This window comes from Rattus norvegicus, chromosome 20 (genome assembly GCF_021556685.1).
Source record: "Rattus norvegicus strain SHRSP/BbbUtx chromosome 20, alternate assembly SHRSP_T2T, whole genome shotgun sequence".
Lineage (NCBI taxonomy): Eukaryota > Metazoa > Chordata > Mammalia > Rodentia > Muridae > Rattus > Rattus norvegicus.
The window spans coordinates 5156306-5177258 of record NC_141553.1 but is presented as its reverse complement, the minus strand read 5'-3'; the positions used below and the strand labels follow the sequence as shown (position 1 = coordinate 5177258).

The 20953-nt window shown below is 48.4% G+C and overlaps 1 protein-coding gene and 1 long non-coding RNA gene across 6 annotated transcripts in view; one reads left to right on the top strand and one right to left on the bottom strand.

Moving 5' to 3' along the window:
• The window catches only part of LOC147998538 (uncharacterized), a 31680-nt gene extending 17176 nt beyond the window's left edge, over positions 1-14504 (top strand). The window contains exons 2-8 of one of the 5 annotated variants that reach the window (XR_015645580.1): positions 440-898; positions 3049-3142; positions 4234-4384; positions 4947-5393; positions 5811-5887; positions 9411-9466; positions 12921-13947. This is a non-coding gene — a long non-coding RNA (uncharacterized LOC147998538). Of the gene's footprint in view, positions 1-439; positions 2584-3048; positions 3143-4233; positions 4385-4946; positions 5394-5810; positions 5888-9410; positions 9467-12920 lie in introns of those variants that run through there. The other 4 variants (XR_015645577.1, XR_015645579.1, XR_015645575.1 and 1 more) reach the window with 4 other exon arrangements.
• On the bottom strand, positions 2097-13037 carry Btnl7 (butyrophilin-like 7). The gene is given in 11 exon segments (XM_087598667.1): positions 2097-2241; positions 2244-2795; positions 3141-3167; positions 6309-6335; positions 7906-7932; positions 8014-8034; positions 8241-8441; positions 8555-8836; positions 10083-10268; positions 11921-12015; positions 12949-13037. Coding segments are annotated over 10 exon segments (1494 nt in total). The 5' UTR covers positions 12006-12015; positions 12949-13037; the 3' UTR covers positions 2097-2155.
• Positions 14505-20953: the final 6449 nt, after the last annotated feature.

Below are 20953 nucleotides of genomic sequence, written 5' to 3'. Positions count from 1 at the left end.
CAGCCGACTTAGGCTTCTAGCTACAGATGCAGGCTCCAAAAGCCAATTGAAAATTTTATTTATTTGTTCCTTTCTTGAAAGGAGTTAAAGCTACATCAATGGGTGAATCAACCAGCATTTAAAATTTTAACCTTTTCTTTTTTTTTTTTTTTTTTTTTTTTTTTGGAGCTGGGGACCGAACCCAGGGCCTTGCGCTTCCTAGGTAAGCGCTCTACCACTGAGCTAAATCCCCAGCCCCTAACCTTTTCTTTTAAACATGAAACACAAAACATTCAAGCAACGAGAAGCAAAACCCAGACATAAATTGACATACATGGACAGCTTGGTGCTTTTCCTTTTTGCCCGCTCCTAATTTCTCACTCTGCTCCATTTCTGACATGCTCTCTTCCAAAAAGGGGCATGCCTCTTGAAGCTTACCTTTTAATTTACCTTCTCGCAGTTCTGAATCCGCTTCAGCACACTGAAGGTTCCCCTCGGCACCGGCGATGTTGGTTTCCGGGTTTCGCCACCACTTGTCGCGCACCCAACGTCTCATCAGTAAGAACGATGCGAGGCAACAGGATTCGTCTGCGAACAAGCCTTTACTGAACAGCTCTTTTGAACAGGGACAGGGGACCACGAACAGCAAAGTCGCTCGCCTTATATACACAACAGTATGCTAATAATCTATCAGGGATTGGTGGGGCACGGGTCACCCCACTATCACCCCACTACTTGTCCTCCAGGGATTGGCGGAGAATGAATTACCTCACCAGCATGGTACCGCCCCCTCATTAGCATATTACCGGCCAACTGACACCAGGTGCAAAACACACGCATGCGCAGTACTATTGTTCACCACAGGAGGGCGCCGGATCATACAGCTGCCCTGACGAGGGCACAAGCCTGCGCATGCGCGGTAAGTTGTTTACATTCAGACAGGGCTGGCTGTCGGCGCCATCTTTGTTTTGCCCTGCCGCTCCCTACACCTGTAGGTTCCTGTTAATTGATTTTGTGGGTCTTCTTATGGTCTCCTTAACCCTTGTGGCTCCTCCCATCCTTCCTGTCCATCATCTACGTGATTCTCCCAAGCTCAGCCTAACACTGAGCTGTGATCTCTACATCTGCTTCTGTCCTTTGCTGGGTGAGACCTCACTGATGACAGCTGTGCTGGGCTCCTTCTGGAGTACAGGAGAATATCATTCACAGGCCATCAATAATAGAAGGGTGGGCTCCTCTAAAGACATGGGTCTCAAGCTGGGCCAGTCACTGGTTGGCTAGTCCCTCTAATGCCATTCCATCTTTACATCGTGTAGGCAGGACACATTGTCTAAGCTTCCTTACTCCAGGTCTAAGGTTTTGTGGCTGGGTTGGTGTTCTAATCCCTTCACTGGAAGTCTTACCTTGTTATAGTAAGAGGCTGTTTCAGGTTTGATAACCCCTACTGCTAGGAATCTTAGCTAAGGTCAGTGTGAAAAAATCCTGAGTTGTTCTAATGCCCTTAATTTCTAGCTCATCCCAGAAATTTCCTTGTTCCCCGACCCCATTCCAGCTCTCCAATTCCCCTGCACACTCCTCCTCCTCTTCCCCTGCAAAGACCCCAGAGCTCTTCCTTCTCTCTGGACTTCATACCCCCACACATTTCCACCACACTCACCTCAACCTCCATTGTTCCTAAATCCACAGTGGCACCCCCACAGCTACCCGCAATGCAGCAGGGAGGCAGGTAGACCTTGGTCAGCCTGAGAACTCAATTAGGAGACAATGGGGTCCACATGAAATAATGTTGTGGTCCAGATGTTATACGACCATGAAACCAACTTTCCCATGACGCCATTTTTACTTTTAAAAATGGTCATAGAATGATAAAATAACTCTTTTGTAACAGTGAGCTGAAAGTCTCTATACCACTAGAAATACACATTAGTGTCTGCTTATATTTTATCACAACAGCTCACATCTATCCTGTTGGACCCAAGGCATCCATACAGACTATACAAATGAGAGACAACCACTATGTTCCTATAAAACTTTATTAATAGATACTGAAAATTGATAAAATTTTTACACACCAGAATGTACAATTTGCTATTTTACATGAAATGTAAACATTTAATCTAAAATCACATTAAATATAAAAATACTTTACACTCCCACATGGAGTGACACTGACGACTTAGGCAGTGATCCACACCTTGGGAACAGAGTGTCCCTGACACGCTGGAGGAATGGAGTTTCTTCCTCCTCTTTGCCCTCCTCTTGTTCCTTCCCTTTCTCTCCCTCCTCTCCCTCCTGCCCCTCAGACACACAGGCCATGGAGCTGACAGTCATCGAGACATTTCCAGACTTAAGCTGGAAGTATGGAAGAAGAGAACCAGAGAAGGAAGCCTCATGGAAGGAGAAAAGGTGGGACATGTCACTCATGTTATAGAAGGAGATGTTCCTTTCGTCATAGTCCACAAACACCCCCACACTCTGTGGAGCTTGCCTGATGGATAAGGAAGACCTCCCAGAGTCAACATAGGCCCAATACCCACTACTAGACTGCCCCACTGTCCAAAACCCCTTCTCTGGACTCTCAAAATAAAAGCCTTTCCTCTCCACACCTTCCCTACAGACCCCCAGAATCCATTTGCTGCCTTCTCCGTTTGCCAGCTTGACCTCCCAGTAATATCTTCCAGACGAGATGCCTTTGGTGCCTAGCACACTGAAGAGGTCATCCAAGCACACAGTGGTGTCCTTCCGGGTCACTCTCATCCTATCCTGGGAGATGACAAGGGTGGGGTGGGCAGAGGCTGGATCCAGAGTGAAAGTCCCTGGAGAGAGAGTTACCAATCATGGGAGGTCCTGTCCAGTACGCTGAAAAAGCTACGGCTACCCCTCTCCCATCTCAAAACATCTTAACATCGTCTAGGGTATTAAGTCCCCCACATGAGAGCCTTGTGACTCAAACCCAGGTCTCGCAAGCAGAGGGAGGGAAGAAAAGTTCAATTAGGGTGACAAGATAACAAGGCATTTAAAAGGAGACCAGCTTAGTAACTGCCACCTCTGCCATCCACACCACTGCAGCCATCGACACCTGGGAGACTACAGAGAAGAGGAGAGACCAGAGCCATGGGAAGCACAGGAGAAGTGTCCCTAAGGAACACAGAGTCACTCACAGGTCTGGAAGTGTTCTTTGCGCCAATCTACAAGAGAAATACAGATCATGTGAGGGGGTTCACAGATTACCCATTTATGTGGACAGCAACCGTCAGAAACACAGACTTTCTAGGCTTCTGAAGTAGGGGTTGTGGGGACAATCTCTCTCTCTCTCTCTCTCTCTCTCTCTCTCTCTCTCTCTCTCTCACACACACACACACACACACATACACACACACACAGGCAGATAGAGAAAGATATATACATAAAAACATACATACATACACACATAAACAGAGAGACAAAGAAAGATGTGAGACACACAAAAACACACATATACACACATAAATGCACAGAAAAACAGAGAGACAGACAGAAATAAAACACACATATATACTGACACAGAGTGAGGGAGAGATGCACACATATAAACCCAGATACACATACACACACACATACACACACACACACACACACACACACACATCTGCTGTAGCCCATCCAAAAAGACTCAAACAGGGGGGCTTAACATCCATCCCTAATAAAGGCAGAGAAGCCTCCTCTCACTGCTCCTTGTCAGGACCCAGACACAACCATCCTGGAAGCTACACATCCTTGAATCAGAACTTTCCAAGAATGGGAGGGAGGAACAGTGATGAAGGAGACCTGTGAGTTTGAGAGCAACTATGCTACATGAGGACTTAGAGATAAGACTGAGCCACACAGTAAGACCCTATCTGAGAAAACAGCATCATGAATTGTGCTCTACAATACAGAGCCTGCAAGGCTCAGTGTTTGGTCTTACAGAACAACAAGCAAACAAAAGCCCAAGGCCACTTGATGCTCTTTGAGAAGGCATTGCTTCTGTTCCCAGACTCTCATGGACGCCCATGACCGTCTGTTCCTGAAGTTCCAGACACAGACACACAAGCCCGGAGACCAAGGCATACACATGGCACACAAAGACACACACACATTCAGGAAAAACACTCACTCACAGAATAAAAAGACAGACACAGACAGACAGATGGATAGACAGATATCACCTTTTTAAAAAGAAGGGAGATGATACTTCTGAGCAGTGCTAACTTGCATTGGGGTCCCCTAATACAGTGATAACAGGACATTGAGTTGGATGTCAAGCTGATCACACATGCGTCAGCAAGACCCTAACCATCCTGGAGCCACTGGACGCCAGAATCCAGGGTCCCTGAAGAAGGAATCAAAAGGGGCCACAATGCCAAGCACCACTCGGGGATGGAAGGTGTGATTTGTGTGTGTGTGACAGAGAGAAAAAGAGAGAGGGAGAGGGCAAGGGCGAGGGAGAGGGAGGGAGGGAGGGAGGAAGGGAGGGAGAAAGAGAGAGAGAGAGAGACAGAGACAGAGACAGAGACAGAGACAGAGAGACAGAGAGAGAGAAAGACATCAGATAGACAGAGAGACAAAGACAGAATAGCGAGACAGAGGTGAGAGGAAGGAGGTGGGAGGGTGTGAGAAATAAGTGTAAGAGAGGGAGAGAGAAGGGAAAGATGTACAGAGAAGGGGTATGAGAAAGAGGCTGAGAAGTAAGGGGAGAGAAGGAAAGGGAAGGGTAAATGGAGACAGAGAGACATTGAGAGAGAGACAGAGAGACAGAGAGACAGAGACAGAGACAGACAGAGGCAGAGGCAGAGGCGGAGACAGAAGCAGAGATATAGTTAACACCAATAGATCAGAGGACAACAAAGAAAGGGAACTCATAACTGAGACAAAGACACAGGAACCCCAACACTAAGGAGGACAAGAAACTAGACTATCTTACAGAGACCACGTTCCCAAACCTCTAGGACTGACGTGGAATCTTCTGAAAGCAGCACTTCTGATCCACAAGGACATCATGGCCTCCTCCACAGTCTCTGCTAGGAGCTGAACTCCCCACTAACCCTGCACCTACAAGATGTCCACTGATCCAGATGGCAGCAGACTAGGCCATGCTGACGCTGACAATGAGTTACCCTGCCAGGTGCCCCAGAATGTATCCTGTGGCTCTAAAAAGGAATTCCTGCAATCTTCTATGGAGGATCCTTCAGTGACAGGGACAGGGGAACACTTAGATCATCCTGGGGCAGCAGGGATTGGAACTGAGAGAGAAGAGGAGGATGACAGAAGCTGAAGAAAGAGAGGTCAGAGGAAAGATGTCAGAGCTGTGCACCCTCCTGCTGGGGAGATGAACAAATGTCTTGTCACATACAGAGAGAGTGCCAATGACAGACCAAAGGGAAGATTCCACTCAGGTACAGCTTGTGGGAACAAAGAATCAAGGAGCTCAATTAGTTCCTTATGGAAACACCAGCTATGGAGGAGAAAATGCAATCCTTAAGGGGGAAAAACCCTTCCACCAATAAATGCCTACACGCTTACTTAGGGGAGGACATGATCAGCAGACCTTCCCCTGGCCACCACAGTCATAACTCATGCAGAGGGTGACTGAGAACTTGACAGCTAATGGTGCTAGTACCGAGGTTAAGCATGACTTCCATAAGCTTTGATCTCTACACTCAGGACAACATACACACAAAGGTACAAGGGGAGAGACAGACAGACACACACACACACAGAGATAGACACACAGACAGAGAGAGAATGGAAGAAAAAAGGAATCTTTGGAAGAGGTTTTGCTCCTCTCTCCTAATGGACCCTGTCCTGTGCAGGTCTCCTTGGAGCAGTCACAGCCTCTGACAGCTCAAGAGGATGACAACTACTTCCTGTTATGTCAGCTCAACACAAGGTAGGCTCATCTGGGGACAAGGAACCTGAATAGGGAAAGTGCTTCCATAGCACTGACCTAGAGGCAAGCATGTGGGACCTTGTCTTGACTGCTGATTGATATGGGAGAACCCAGCCCATGGGGGCACTGCCATCCCTTGGCAGGCGGTTTTAGGATTTGGGAGAAAAGAAACTGCGCAAGCCACAGGAAGCAATCCGCTGAGCAGCACTCCTCCATGGCTTCTGCCTCAGCTCCTGCCTCCAGGTTCCTGCCTGTTGGGTTCCTGCCTTGACTTGCTGTGTTGACAGACTGGGAGTGAGAATCAAGTAAACTCTTTCCTCCTTGAGGAAATGCTCTGGTCTTGCTGTTTTATTATAGCAGCAGAACCCCTAACTAAGACCCCAGCTCAGGTCAGAGGGAGCATTCAATAATAGCCACATACCTGCATACAGCTGGGCCTTCCTCCAGGCTGTAAATGAACACACTCTGGTGAGAACCCGTTCACAATAGCCCCACTCAGAGAGTTTGTGAAACCTTCCTCCATCCATTCTAAAATGAGTCTATGCCTAGGAACAGAGAGAACTCTGAGAACCTGACTCCTGAGAGATGCAGGGGCAACAGAGTGTTATGGAAAACTCCCAGAAACACAGATCAGAAAGATGTCATTGTGGGCTAAGATCTCCCACTGAACCGTGTTCTGTATGGCTTTTTACATTTTGTTTTTTTGAAATGTGTTTATCTTACATATATGATTGCTCTATGTGCATGTACACCTGCACAACAGAAGAGGACATCCGATCATATTACAGATGGTTGTGAGCCACCATGTGCTTGCTGGGAATTGAACTCAGGACCTCAGGATGTACACACAGTGCTCTTAACCTTTGAGCTATCTCTGCAGCCCTTCTGTGTGGCTTTTAGCTGTAAAATAGCTACATCTAATTCAAAAAGAAAAACAATGATAGGCATAGTTGTCACATTACTATTCTAAACTTATTCAGTGTCACTGTTAAGCAAAATATTGCAATACAAGTAAATATCTTAGAGAGGAAAGTAAAGTTATTCCATAATCATCAGAAAACATTACTGCATCAGCTCTTTTTTAAAAGAGCTATTTGGAAGTGTGTTGAAGAATAGAATGTGTATTAGTGTGGATATATAATGAATTTTTGGAGAAATTCCCAGTGTTCCTTGGGTAAAACATCTTTAAAGCCAGGTACAGCTATACCAGAGCACCAACATTCCAGTCTCCTTCCTGTTGAGGACAGACACCCAAGTCTCTGCCCATCACCTTCATCAACACCTTCAGGAGCGTTTGTCAATGTTCAAAGCTAGAGTCATGTGAGAGCAGGGAGCCTCAACTGAGAAGATGGTTCCAATAGACTAGCTGTGGGAAAGCACTGAGGTGTTTTCTTGATTGATCAATCGATTGACTGATTGATTTACATACAAGGAGCCTGCCATTGGGAGCAGTGCCACATCTATACAGGTGATCCTGTACTGGGTCAGCAAGAAACTTGAAGAAGCCATTGGGAACAAGCAAGGAAGCAGCCTTGCCCTGTGGTCTCTGTTTCAGTTCCTGATCCAAGACCCTGTGCTAGGTCCTGAGTTGAGTCCGAGACAAGGTTTTCCCCAATAGCAAACTATGATTCGAAAACGTGTATGACAAATATAACATCCCCTCTCCTAATTACCTTAGTGTATTACAGCAATAGAAACCTAACTAACATACATCCTTTAAAGACATCTCACTGCTGCCGTTTGCTCAGACAGAAGCTGTGTCAGGTGCAGACAGAGGTCTAGAGCTACTGAAACCTGAGGCACCAATATATTTGGCAGGAATTGGTTGAATTAAGACCTAGGGACCAGGACAAACCAAAGAGTCACATATTTTCCAGCTCTGGGCAGAGATCAGCTGTCTAAATACCAGGCTTCCACCTCCCAGAACCTTCCACTTCTGTCCTCAGGAGGGAACCCATACTGCCTAGAATTAAGGAGAGGGCACTCAGGAATGATGGGACACTGGGACAGTCACTCACCGTGATTGTAGGCGGCTTTCCTCCGATCTGGAAAGCAACACACAGGAGTCAAGAGACCTACTGGGCTCCCGAGGGGAGTAGAGGGCTAAGGAGGAGAATAGGACTCACCAAGCTCCTCCCTGAGTGCACCTGTAAGACAGTGAGGAGAGGGGGTCTGTACACTTGGGGGGAAGAAACGAAACACAGTTTAGGTTCCTGACACTCTGACTGCAGACCACCCGAACCAAAGGACTACAGCCCTTCACTCTGGGGATGTTAGGTCACCTATCTTGATTCCAGAACACCAGGCCCTCCTGGGGACTCTGAATCTGTCTGTTGCAGCTGTGGTGACTCACTAGCAGTCCTGAGAGCATCCTCCTTTTCGGTCTGTGCCTTATCCTTCTCACAATGAATATGGATCTGTTCCTTCTGCAACTTCAGCATTACAAAACGTTCCCATCCGAAAAGAGAGATTGTCCCCAAGACTAGAAGTCCCATCATGGTCAGGATCACAACAAAAGCTGTCTTCCAGGGAGAGGCCTGAGGGAAGAAGGGCTCTGGGGCCCAGGCAGAGAGCCAGTGGTGGGTAAAGCTGAAGAAAGACAGACCAGGACCTTCCAGGAAGACCATACACTTCCCAGTCCCTGTACAAGTGAGGGACAGCTCTCACCTGGGATGACCATGGCCATGGCTTTCTCCTGACCCAAGATGGGATTGAAGGTGGAGCAGGTCACATTCCTCACAGAGCTGTCTCTCACCACCAGTGAGGTCTCTGTGCTGAACAGTCCTTCAGCATCTTCATGGAGGGTCTCTGAGGATGCTGGGAGATCCTCTCCTCTGGAGTCTCTCCAATGCACCTGGGGCTCCGGGTACCACCCTGAAGTCATGCACACAACACACACTCCACCATCTTCTGGACCTTTGATGTACACTTCAGGGACAGAGCCCATTGCTAAAGGACAGATGTGAACACACAAGAAGCCATTTTAGGTTGAGGAACCCTGGGAGCAATTCTGTGACTCACAGGATCCGTTCACAGGGCAGATGGGAATTGAAGAGGAAAGGCTTTCCTGGATTAGGCTGCTCCCCTGTTGCCTGACAGAGGAAAGATAAGAGAGCCCACTGTGAGGAACAGAACAAAGGAGTAGGAGGCAGTGCTGATGCTAAGGTCCTGTTCCCCATATGGTTCGTGATCAATCAGTAAAGGAAGCCATGGGCCAATTCCCAGTCAGAAGGTAGATCCCTAGAGGTAGGAGAGAGACACAGGGAAGAGGAGGGAGTTCATTATGATTTGAGGTGAGAACCAGGCAAACATGTGATATCTCAAACAGGAATAGCCATACAGCCGCTCTACCACATGGGTGGTCAGGGGAGTTTAACAACCAAAGAATGGGGCAGTTGGGAGAGACAGATAAGAAAAATTAGTATGGTGAAGATATTCCTGGCACAAGAGAGTAGTGTCCAGTAATTGTGCCAGAAGACAGGTTAAATGAATGGAATGTGTGTCTTTGTGTGTTTTATCCCAGGACTGAAGGGAGACTGGGTGGGGCCTGGTAGAAGAGTCCACTTCCTGGAGAAAAAGGTGAGTAGAGTGGAAGAAGAGGAAAGGCATCTTCACTCTACACACGGCCTCTCTTGCATCCACACAAGATCCTGAGGAAACTGAAGGATGTTGAACAGAGGAGCCCTGAGATGGAAACTAGTGCTCCATCTGTCCACTCTCCACACATCTGTGACCCTCATGGCAGGCTCACACCCAGCTGTCCTCTCCAGGGAAGTCAGACCCTGAGCTTCCTTCCTTCCTCTCCTCAACCACTTGCCTTTAGCCTTGACCATCACTTGTCACTGACAACTCCCTCAGCCACTCTGATTTTCCTGCCAACACCTCTAAAATATACATTTCAACCGCTGGTATTTTCATAACACTGACATAATCCCTAATTCACAGAACTAGACACAGCACATTTTAGGACAATCCACGTATACAATATGGGTGGAATTTATCTATTGAGGAGTTTAATGAGAGACCTGAGCATGCATGTGAGCCCAGCACAACACGGCAAGCTCAAGGACAATCTGGAAAACATGAGAACTTCTCTAAAGGTTAAAAGAAAGGAAGGTCTGGGTGATGTCATCTGTCAGTTTCCTCCCACACACAGGTCACCCAAGATTTTTAGAACAGGGATCAGTTAACCAACCTGCCACCTTCAGTTCCAAGATGGCCTCTTCACGGAAGTGTCCCTGTTTGAAGTGGCAGACGTATATCCCACTATCTGACTCCTGGACATTTTGGATCCTCACGGCAGCCTTGCCTTCATGGAAATGATCCTTCACCATTGAGGTCCGCCAAGAATACTCAATCATCTGCTCTTCCTTCTGCTCCTCTTGGTCCCGATAGACAAATACTGCTTGTGAGAATCTGTTGCGGAACCACCTCAGCTCCTCCATGTTCTCCACACTCATGGCTGGAAACACGGAGCAGGGAAGTATGGCTTCCCTACCTGGTGCGGCCACAACGGGGTCTGAGGGACCAAAGACCCAGAAACCCTCTGTGGACACAGATGTAGCAGTGAGAGGCTGGAGGGACACAGGGCAGTGCACAGAACACACTCTGAAGGAGAATATCATGTCAGGATAAGCAAGGGGTAGATGGGGTTGCTCTAGGCACTCTGCATCAGGAATCCATGAGTAACTTAACCAATGTACGAATGAACAAGTTACCTTTGGACACAGCAGTGACCCCATAAATGATGCAAAAAAACTCTTCTACCTATGTCCCTGGCCCCAGACCCTTCCATGAAGGAATCCCTTCTGGATTCTTTCTCCAGCTTGCATGTACTTCCTCACCAGGCAGCTGAATCTTCACTGAGAATTCTAATGTCAGTGTGTTGGGGTAGGTTCAAAATCATAAATCTATAAAGATCTCTACCAATGCTCACATGGTTGGTTATTTGGCCACACGGTGAGAGGCACAGGTGTAACTGGTTGGTCTCACACAAGACCCAGGAAAGTTCCGAAACCCAATGCTAAATTCCGATATCAGTCAGTTTCTTCATCCTCTGAATAAGAAGAATATTAAAACATAGAACTGGGTGTTGGGGATTTAGCTCAGTGGTAGAGCGTTTGCCTAGCAAGCACAAGGCCCTGGGTTCGGTCCCCAGCTCCGGAAAAAAAAAAACATAGAACTGAGGCTGAAGAGATGACTGAACAACTAAGATCCCAGAGATTCCTGCAGAGGACACAGGTTCAATTCCCAGCCCCCACTGGGTGGTTCATCGCAATCAGTGTCACTCTTGGATCCTGGGGGCATCAGGCATACGTGTGTTACATGGACACACATTCTGGGGTTATTACTCTGAATGAACCACCTACACTCCAGGTGCCCCAGTAACTTCCTCATACAGAAGAAAGATTGCCTCTCCCTAGGGCCTTGGTCCTGTAAACCTCGAGGACTTTGTCACAGGAACTTTGGCCAAAGAGCTCTTTGTGACTATGCACTGCTCCATTTGTGTCTAGCACACTGCTGCCACTAGAGAGTCCAGGACACCTGAGAGCTGTCTCCCAACCCCAACCTCTGACCTTTACATGAAGGCAAAGCCTCTGCCTGCTCTGCTCAAGGGTCACTGCTGACTCTGACTCCCACCAAGGGACACCAGGCCATCAGGGCTCTCCCAACTCAGTCCTCCTCCAGTTAGCCCCAGTTTCTCTCTTGTTGGGTTGTTCTGCTGGAGCCACACTGGCCTCTCACACCCCAGGCACAATGCCAGCACCAAGGCTGTCCCACCTATACTCCCCAGGGAGGATCTGGCTATGTAGTTCAGGCTGGTCAAGGGCTCACCGTATTCCAGTGTCAGCCTCTCGAAGGCTGATGCACGCATGCTCGCCTAGATTTTCATTCCTAACTCACTATAAATGGAAAGACAGCAAAATGCTTTGTGCCAGGTTTGTGAGTCTCCTGCAGATCTGAGCTGCAGAGCTCCTGACACATCCTAGCCACTGTAGGGAGACACAGGAAGGGAGAGCAGGACAGACTCACTTGTGGTCACCCAGCAAAGCAGCTGTGTAAGGACCAGGAGGTAGGAGTCCTGGAAGAGCACAGAGGGCTTGCAGTAAATTCCCATGTCTGCAGAGCTGAGGAGAGAAAGAGGAGAGGCAGGTAAACACCCTGGAGCAGGCAGTAGAAGGCAAGATTCTCCCAGATGTTGGACCCCTCATCAGAGACTGCATGGCTGAGACAGGAAATCTGCCCACAGGACCAAGACTTATCTGTGCACAGGGTGAAGGCTCCCCACAAGCCAACACTGAGAAATGGCCGGACATAGGCTGCTCTCAGCCCTGCAGAAGACTGGGCAGCTGGGGACATCAAGACATCTGAGAGGAAGCTATTACTTTATTCCCCACCCAGTCCCAGCTCTAGGGCAACCAAGCTCTACACAGAAATAGGCTCTTCCTGTCCCACGGCCTTGGGGAGAGCCCAGTCTAGACACCATGACTCCAACTCCCCCTTAGCCACATACTGCCTGTGACCCCAACACATGGAGCCTGGGCCCAGCCCCATCCTCAGGAATACCTTGGACCCTGTATTCTATGGCTCCACACCTGTGACCAGCCCCTTACGGGCAGCGTCAGAGACACACAGATCTCTGAGAAGGCTGACATGGCCATCACAAAAGCCTTGTTCTGGACCTTGCTTGTGGAGTTTGTCTACACTTCTGTTCCAGCCCAGACTGAGCCATGGTTCTTGAAATGACTTTACATGACAGGTGCCATACATACATGTCCCACAACACAGGTTTATCCTCATAGTCACTGTTGGTAAAGACCAAGCTGGGTGTACACAGGGTTTTAAAGAACAAGAACTTTGTTAAAGAACAGCTTCTTCCCAAACCACCTGCTGTTTGGAAGGAGAAGGGGTGGGGAGGGAGCGTAAGGGAGAAAGGAAACAGAGGCTCTCTGAGCTGTCTCCATGTTCACCCACCAGGAAGGTGATGTGTTGGGACTCACTCAGCCTAATCTTCTCTCTGCTTCTTCTGCAGGGCCCAGTTGTCTTCAATTCCCACCTACCTGCTTCTCTTGGCTCCCGGATTTGAAAGGCTGTGACTTCATCAGGAACAGCTCAGGGCAAAGGCGACACAGCAGACCCAAACTCTTCTTCTCACACCCCAGCTCTGCTCCAAGAGGCTCTCACAGCTCTAAGCTTGGCTCTTCCCAAAGTCAGCAGTGGGTCTCCACATCTCGAGAATCATGGTTTCTAGAGCAGCATACTACAAGTACAGCATAACCCAAGTTGTCACCGCCACTCCAAAGACAATGACAAAGACGACAATAAGGATGACCACAACAGACTGCCACACGGGCCAGGACACAAATACAATGAGGATGGATGGTCGGACAGATGATCGGATGAGCAGATGGACAGACCAAAACAACCAATGCTGTGGTGTCACGCCTATTCAACCAGCGCCCTTTGAGCCAACAGAGCAATCACAGTTTCAGCCACTAAAAGCGAAAGTTCCAGCACTGTGAACAGTGTGTGTGTTCCTTCTGTACGTGGTGTTCTAATGGGAAGAGGTGAAGGTTCACCTCACCACCCCAACCGCAATCCCACTCTGGCCACTTCCCACACTGTCCAATGGAAAGACACCTAAGACCCCCATGTATGGAAATTTTAAAAGATGACAGAAAGAAGAAAAAACTTTACTGGATCTGTTGTAAGCATCAGGAGCGGCTCACATCTGCACACCACAGACTTATGTCAACTCCTGTCACAGCTCCAAACCCACACGGTGTCATGAGCCCAGGTCTAGCTCCAGTAACTACTGAGGTGAAGGGCAGGTGGTCTATCTTCCTTAAACATGTAGTTCCTACCACAATCCCTGCCTCATCTGCAGCCCAGCCCAACCCCAGCTCCTAACATCACAGACTCAGCAGAAACCTTCGAGGGACCTTGGACTCCAGGGGCCTGGCTGTAAACAAACCTTATCTCCTTCTCAGTCCCCAGCCCATGTCTCCCAAAGGGGAGGACCAGTTAAGGCAGTCACCAGGAGCTGACAGAGAGACTTAGTGGACACTGAGGAAACCAGGACGGGATGCCCATTGTGTCTTCTCCCAGGGCATCACAGTCACAGGCAGCTGCATCGACAGTAAGTGCTAATAAAGGAGGCAGAGATGACTGCTCTTATAGTCACATGATCCTGACTCTGTACACTAACCCTAACCATAACCCATCCTAAGGGTCCTAATCAGAACCATAACCTGGACCTGAATCCTACCTGTTCTAACCCAAATTCTACGGACACTAACACCAGCACCATAACCCTAAAACTATCCATAATCCTCCCTCTAACCCTAACACTAACCCTAGCAATGCTACCTCTATCCATAGCCATAGCTTCTCTAAGGTAGAGGCTAGACCATCAGGAACTCAAGGTCATCCTTAGCTACATAGTGAGTTCAAAGTCAGCCTGAGCTATGTGAACCCTGTCTCACACCCTGGAGTCTGAGTGACACAGCACACGTCTTTACACCAGCAATGGTGGAGTGCATGATCAGTGTCTCTTTTAGTCCAGCCTGGGCTACTCATCCAGTTCCAGGACACCTCTGTAGTGGCCTCCTTACTCAAAAAGGAAAAAAAGGAAAAAGAGAGAAGGAATGAGAGATAGAGGGAGGAAGAGAGGGAGGAAGGGAGGTGTGAAGGAAGGGAAACGTCACCAGCAAAACCAGGGGTGCCATCATAGTTAAGTAGATAGAAAGCATTAGCTACCGAGCCTGACATCCTGAGTTGGATTGTAGATCCACATGAGGGTAAGAACAGACCTGACCGCCATCCTGTGACCTCCGTGAGTGAGTCAAGGCAGGGCACTCTGGTTCCTATTTGACTGTACTCACACAAATGCCCACACTATACACCCAAGACTAAATGAAGAATCTTCTTCAAAGATTCATTTCTGTTCAGTGTGGGTGGCTGTTTTTGCCTGCATGTGCTTATGGCCATCTCATGTGTGCCTGGGGCTCAGGATCAGTAGGGGGCATTAGAGCAGGTGAAATGGAGCTACGGGTGTTTGTGCACAGTTGTATGGGTGCTGGGAACTGAACCCACGTCCTCTGCATGAGCAGCAAGCACTCTTATTCACTGAGCCCACTCTCCAGTCCCAGGACGAATTTTTGCATTGGGACCAGTAAAAGGCTTTTCTCGAGGGCTCTCTTTTTGGTGATGTTTGATCTCTATCATTTGTAGCATAAAGAGAAAACAACGAATATGGTACTGGGGTAGCTCTGGCAAACTGGTGTTGGTGGGGACACAGGAACACTAGGATGTGACTCTTGGTAGTCAATTTGATGATATATGGACTTAAGTAACACACAAATATGGAGGACACCCCTGAAGGACTTTTGCTTAATTTGAGGTAGGACGATCTGCAGAGTGTAGTTTTTGCTGCCCATCATTAAGCTCTGGATAGACTACACTACCAGCCCTGCCTAGATTCCCTCAGATGCATGGATAAAACACACACACACACACACACACACACACACACACACACACACACACACACAAACACTCTCTCTCTCTCTCTCTCTCTCTCTCTCTCTCTCTCTCTCTTGCTTATTTACAGCCTGCCTTATTGACTTAATAGCGGGGCAGTTCTGAGTCTTCCTTGGCTATCTCGCACACTTCTTTTCACTCCCAGGTCAGCATCCTAAATCTGCCCTCAACATCAGTTGCTTAATTACCATCTCCTTGTTCAACCCCCTAAATCTGCCCTCAGCATATTTATGCTTCTAGTGTCTCACCTGCTACCCCAGTCAGGGTAAGTAGCCAGTGGCCATCTTCCTGAGACCTCAAATGGCTCATTGCTCCTTCTCACCCCCCCACCCTTGGAACCCCAAGAATGAGGAATCTTTTCCCCTCCCCTGACTCTCCTAGCCTGTGTGCAGGAAAACACAAAGTCCTGCCTATTCAGCCCATTGGCCTCTAGCTAGCATCTTTATTGGTAGCTCAAGAGCTGACTGGGAAACAGGACCTTCAAAGTTCACATGTGGATTCCTGACCAAACATCTGAACCACTCCCTACATCTCACAATTTCTGTCCCATTCAAAAAACTCTTCTCTGAGACATAAATTGAACCAAACCATAACAATCATATAAATTGCAAAGTATGACATGTTACAATTAAGATCTAATCCATCATGTTTGTCAATTAGATAAAGTACCCTACCATCACTCCTACCTTAAAGAGGCACAATTCTACCCCTGAATATGTTTAGATCTTAGCCTGAAACATCATCTGGAAACCATGTCTTCCACTCTATAGCTTCTCTCTCAGGGCTAAACAACTTGAGTTTGATTAGGAGACTATAACTAGTCTTCAACCCTATCAGAAATCAGAGTATGAATTAAACATTACCTGAGTATATGCAAAACACCAAATGTAGATTCCAAACATTCTAAACAACTGTAGAGACAGCTGACTACCTCGACAGCCCCTAATTTCACATGATATTTGAGCTCTGTCTTCACCCTTCTGGTACAGAACCGTCTGGCAGACTTTTCGTGAAGGATGAAATATGGAGGAACAGCTTAACCTGTCTTGGCAGAGCTCAGTAGACGACTATCCCACTGTGAGAGCTAGGAATTTTCCACCAGCCACAGACAGCCCCTCTGGGAGTGCAGCAGAAAGAAGTCTCTGGGGCAGTTCCTAAGGTCACCAGGATCCCTCCACAAGAGTCTTCACAGCAGGACTGTCTTAACATTATCTAAAGGAATGTATTTCAAGGACCCTGACACTGCCCTGGTGTCTAGTGACCTTAGGCTCACCAATGCCCCTGTATTTCCAATATCTATCTCTGTAACCTGCCATTTATGAAATTTATAAAACTGTACTTTACGGATTGTTCCAGGTCCGCCTCTCCTCTGGAGGTAGGCAGACCCCAGCTTGCTGGAAATAAAAAAAAAAAATTCCTCATGCCATTACAGCGGTCTCAGGTTTCACGTCTCATTCATGGGAGTCTCTTGGGTTGGGTCTCACATTTGCTGCATCGGCCAGGAAATGAGACTCCCCTGGAGAGATGCAAGAGGCAGTGAATGGAGGACTCAGGCCTGAAGGTCAAGTACCGAGGTTGTCTTGCTTTCTTTCTTACTGTCTAACTCTCCTGTGCCCTCTCTCTCTCAGTTTCGGTTTTGTTCAAGGAGTGCCTATTCTGGTGGGGTAGACTGCAGCAGACAGAGGTACCTAATGCTGTGGCTTCAGGGAGTCTGGAGGATGCTTCAGGCCCCCTTTGTGGAACCTTTTGGATCAGTACCAGCAGGAGCTGGCCGAGTCACCAGTTAGACTCCCTGGCCTCTGTTTTGGTGTGCACATCCTGTTTGCTATTTTGTTCTCTCTCTCTTTTTGTGTGTTCCTGTTAGTAATCTGTCTCTGATTATTTTTTTTAATTGACTTGGACTAACAAAATGTTTGGACATGGGGCAGAAGAAATCAACTCCCTTGAGTCTGACAGTACGTCATTGGAATGAGACTAAGGGATGAGCTAACAATCTTTCGGTGACCATTAGAAAGGGAAAATGGACAACTTTGTGCTCATCTGAGTGGCCTCTGTTTGAGGTCGCATGGCCCACCACTGGGACATTTGATCTCTCTGACATAAATGAAATGAAAAGGAAGGTATTTGGAGATGGCTGGACTGCCCACCCTGACCAGGACTCCTACATTATTGTTTGGGAGATCTTAGTAACTAAACCTCCTCTCTGGATCAATCATGTAGTCCCATCAAGTCTATGCAGAAGGAACCACAGAAGATGATTCTGCACGACACCAGCACAGCAGACCTCCTTCTGGACCCCCAACTACATATCCCCCAGCAGCTGTACCTAAGGCCCCACCGGAATCAAATGAGGGGTCTGAAGTGCTGCCAGCCCCAGCACCTTCAGGACTCTACCCTCCCCTTCCCCAACCAGGTGGGACCCGGGGCCATTAATGGGAACCTGGAATAGGAGACCCACCTCCCTATACCACGGTGGTTCTCCCTCTTCGAGCCTATGTACCCACGGATGCGGATGGGAACCAGGTCATGCAGTACTGGCCTTTGTCCTCCAGATTTATATATGGAAAGCACAACACCCGCCCTTCTCAGACAACCCCAAGGGACTCGATAACCTGATAGAATCAATTCTCGTTACCCCTCAGTCCACCTGGGATGATTGTCAGCAGCTCCTACTGGTCCTCTTCACCACTGAGGAAAAGGAACTTCTTCTCATAGAAGCCAGGAAAAATGTTCCTGGGGCCAGTGGGGTCCCCACCCAGAATCAGGCTGACATTGACGGTGGATTTCCCCGCAGGAGACATAATTGGGATTATAATTCAGTTGAAGCTAAGAAGCGCATAAATGTCTGCACTCAGTCTCTGCTGTCAGGAATCAAAGGCACTTCCCAATGACCAAACAATTTGACTAGGGTAAGAGAACTGAGGCAGGGTTTTAATGAGTCCCCAGCCAACATCCTGGAGCAGCTCATGGAAGCATTATGTCATTACACAGCCTATGACCCTAGCAGTAAGAGCACCAGGCTTCCATGACCATGGTTTTTATAGGTCAGGCCAGTAGGGACATTAAAAAGAAACTTCAGAGATGGGAGGGGCTGCAGGATGGGTCTTTAAGGGATTTGGTGCAGGCTGTTGAGAAAGTTTTTAACAACTGAGAGACAGAGGAAGAAAGTGAATGGAGAAGACAGGAAGAAGAAGATCAGAGAGAGATTAAGAAAGAAAAAGACCAGGAGAAAAAATTTACAGAGGATTTTGGCAACAGTAGTGAGGGAGAGTAGAGAAGCTGGGTCCCGACTGAAAAAGGGGGAAAGGCTTCTTGACACGGACCAGTGTGCATACTGTAAGGAATGGAACGAGGCCACTCATGGCTAGGGAATGTCCCAATGAAAAGAAGGCAGGGAGGGAGGCCATGACTTGGGAGAGGCGCTCCCCTACCCCAAAGGTGCTGGCCCTGAGTGATGAAAACAACTAGGGAGAACAGAGTTCCGATCCCCTCCCCGAGCCCAAGGTAACCTTGAGAGGTGGAAGGGAAAGCCACCCAATTCTTGGTGAACACTGGAGGCCAGCACTCTGTCCTGCTCCAGGTGGACGGACCTATCTCCAACAAAAAGTTGTGGGTGCAAGGGGCCAAGGGGATCAAACAGAATACATGGACTACCTGAGAGCAGCTGATCTAGGTGTGGGCCAGGTATCCCGCTCATTCATGGTTATCCCCCATTGACCCTACCTACTACTTGGGCAAGACCTCCTCACAAAGATGGGGGCCCAAATTCAATTCCTCCCAGATGGACCACAATTGAAGGGACTGATTGGCAAGCCCATTAAAGTCCTCATGATTAGGTTAGAAGACCATGGTTTGGGCCCCCTCTTGAAGGACCAACCCACCTGCAAGCTAAAAACCTTTCCCCAGACATGGGCAGACACAGCAGGGGTCAGGAAGGCCATACCCTGGCCCTGTCATCCTTATAGAGCTCAAGGCCCAGGCTACCCCAATCTCAGTACATCAATATCCTATGTCCCAAGTGTCACGCCCAACCTTGACCATCAAGGAAGACACGATCAGCAAAGATCTTCTTCAAGCAGTTTTACTCAGGAACCTTGATACCGTCTTCTGACCCCAGGAAATCCCTGCACCACACTTAAATAGCTAGCACTAGCCAATCCTAGCAAGCCACGTGGGGACAGCAGATAGGTTGTACTATGAGGAAGCGACCAGGCCAAGCAGGAACAGCCAAATAAGGACTTGTTTTTCTCAAGGACTTGTTTTTCTCAATGAGCAGAAGACAGAAACTGGATTTGTTTTTCTCAAGGAGCAGAAGGCGGAAACCGGCACCATCCCCGGGGCGCGGGACCTCACAGCTTCCTACAGTTCCCCCTTTTTGTTTTATTGGCACCCAGACGACAAGTCATATACTGAGTGCGGCGACACCCCCTCCCGTTTTAGGATCGTCCCTTCGTGTACCCGTCATAGGATTACCATGTCATCCTCAAGGCTCCATGTCTTAGGTGAGAAGGGAAGTTGCCCGTCACTGAGTAGGGTCACTCGATATGTTCAGGGACGATGGAATATGCCAGGGGAAACAGGGCCCAGTAGAGTAAGGGTGGCTATATATCTTATATGACTGTTAGCCACGCCTGGGGGGGAACTGTCCTGCCTCAATGAGTGGAAATGCCTGCACGACCATGGCCGCATGCCGCCTCTATATGAACCTCATCCTGCACAAACACCAGAGGCTAACTAGGGAGACCAGTAGCAAGAGCCCATTAGGGCTCCCATACCGACCCAATCCCTCAGATGATTCACAGCAGCAGCAATCCAAGATGACAATCCCGTAGCCAGCCCAGCATCCACTCATGTGGAATTCACGGTCACAATGGCTACACGTAGCTGATCCATTAAAAAATCGAATTCTCCAGTCCAATTACCCAAAAGATAACTTAACAACTGCTTAGACAAATGAAAGGAGTGGGCTTAACGGTCACGACATATCGGCATGGGTCTCGGGAACACCGATAGTATCCCCCACCGGGGCTCAATTTGGACCAGCACTTGGGTCACACCGAGAAGTGTCAGCAACAGCAGGATCTTCGTTCTTGTTGCACCTCCTGGTCAATCTTTTAGGGACCCACAACGGATCTGGCGGATTGTCCCGTGCTACGTCTCGCCAACAAGAATGACGCGGCACACACAGGACCCTTCTGCAGAAAAGCTTTAATGCGTCTTGAGAGGGAGAGCATAAGCTTACAATGCGGAGACCCTGAGTGAGGAATAACCATCCCTTATATAGGAAACTATCCTCGCCTAGGACGTGTCACTCTCTGACTGGTCGCTGCCAATTATGCCAGATGACATACCAAAGCGTACATGTCCCTTTGAGTAGGGAAGTTACCAGGCACCTGCGTATTGCCCTTTTTACTAGGTGCGTCCTGCCGGATGCCGACACCATCTGTAACAGAGTATGTGAGGGCAGCTCCTCACATATCCCCCTTTTCTGTTTTTTAAGCAAATAGGACACCCAGATATAGG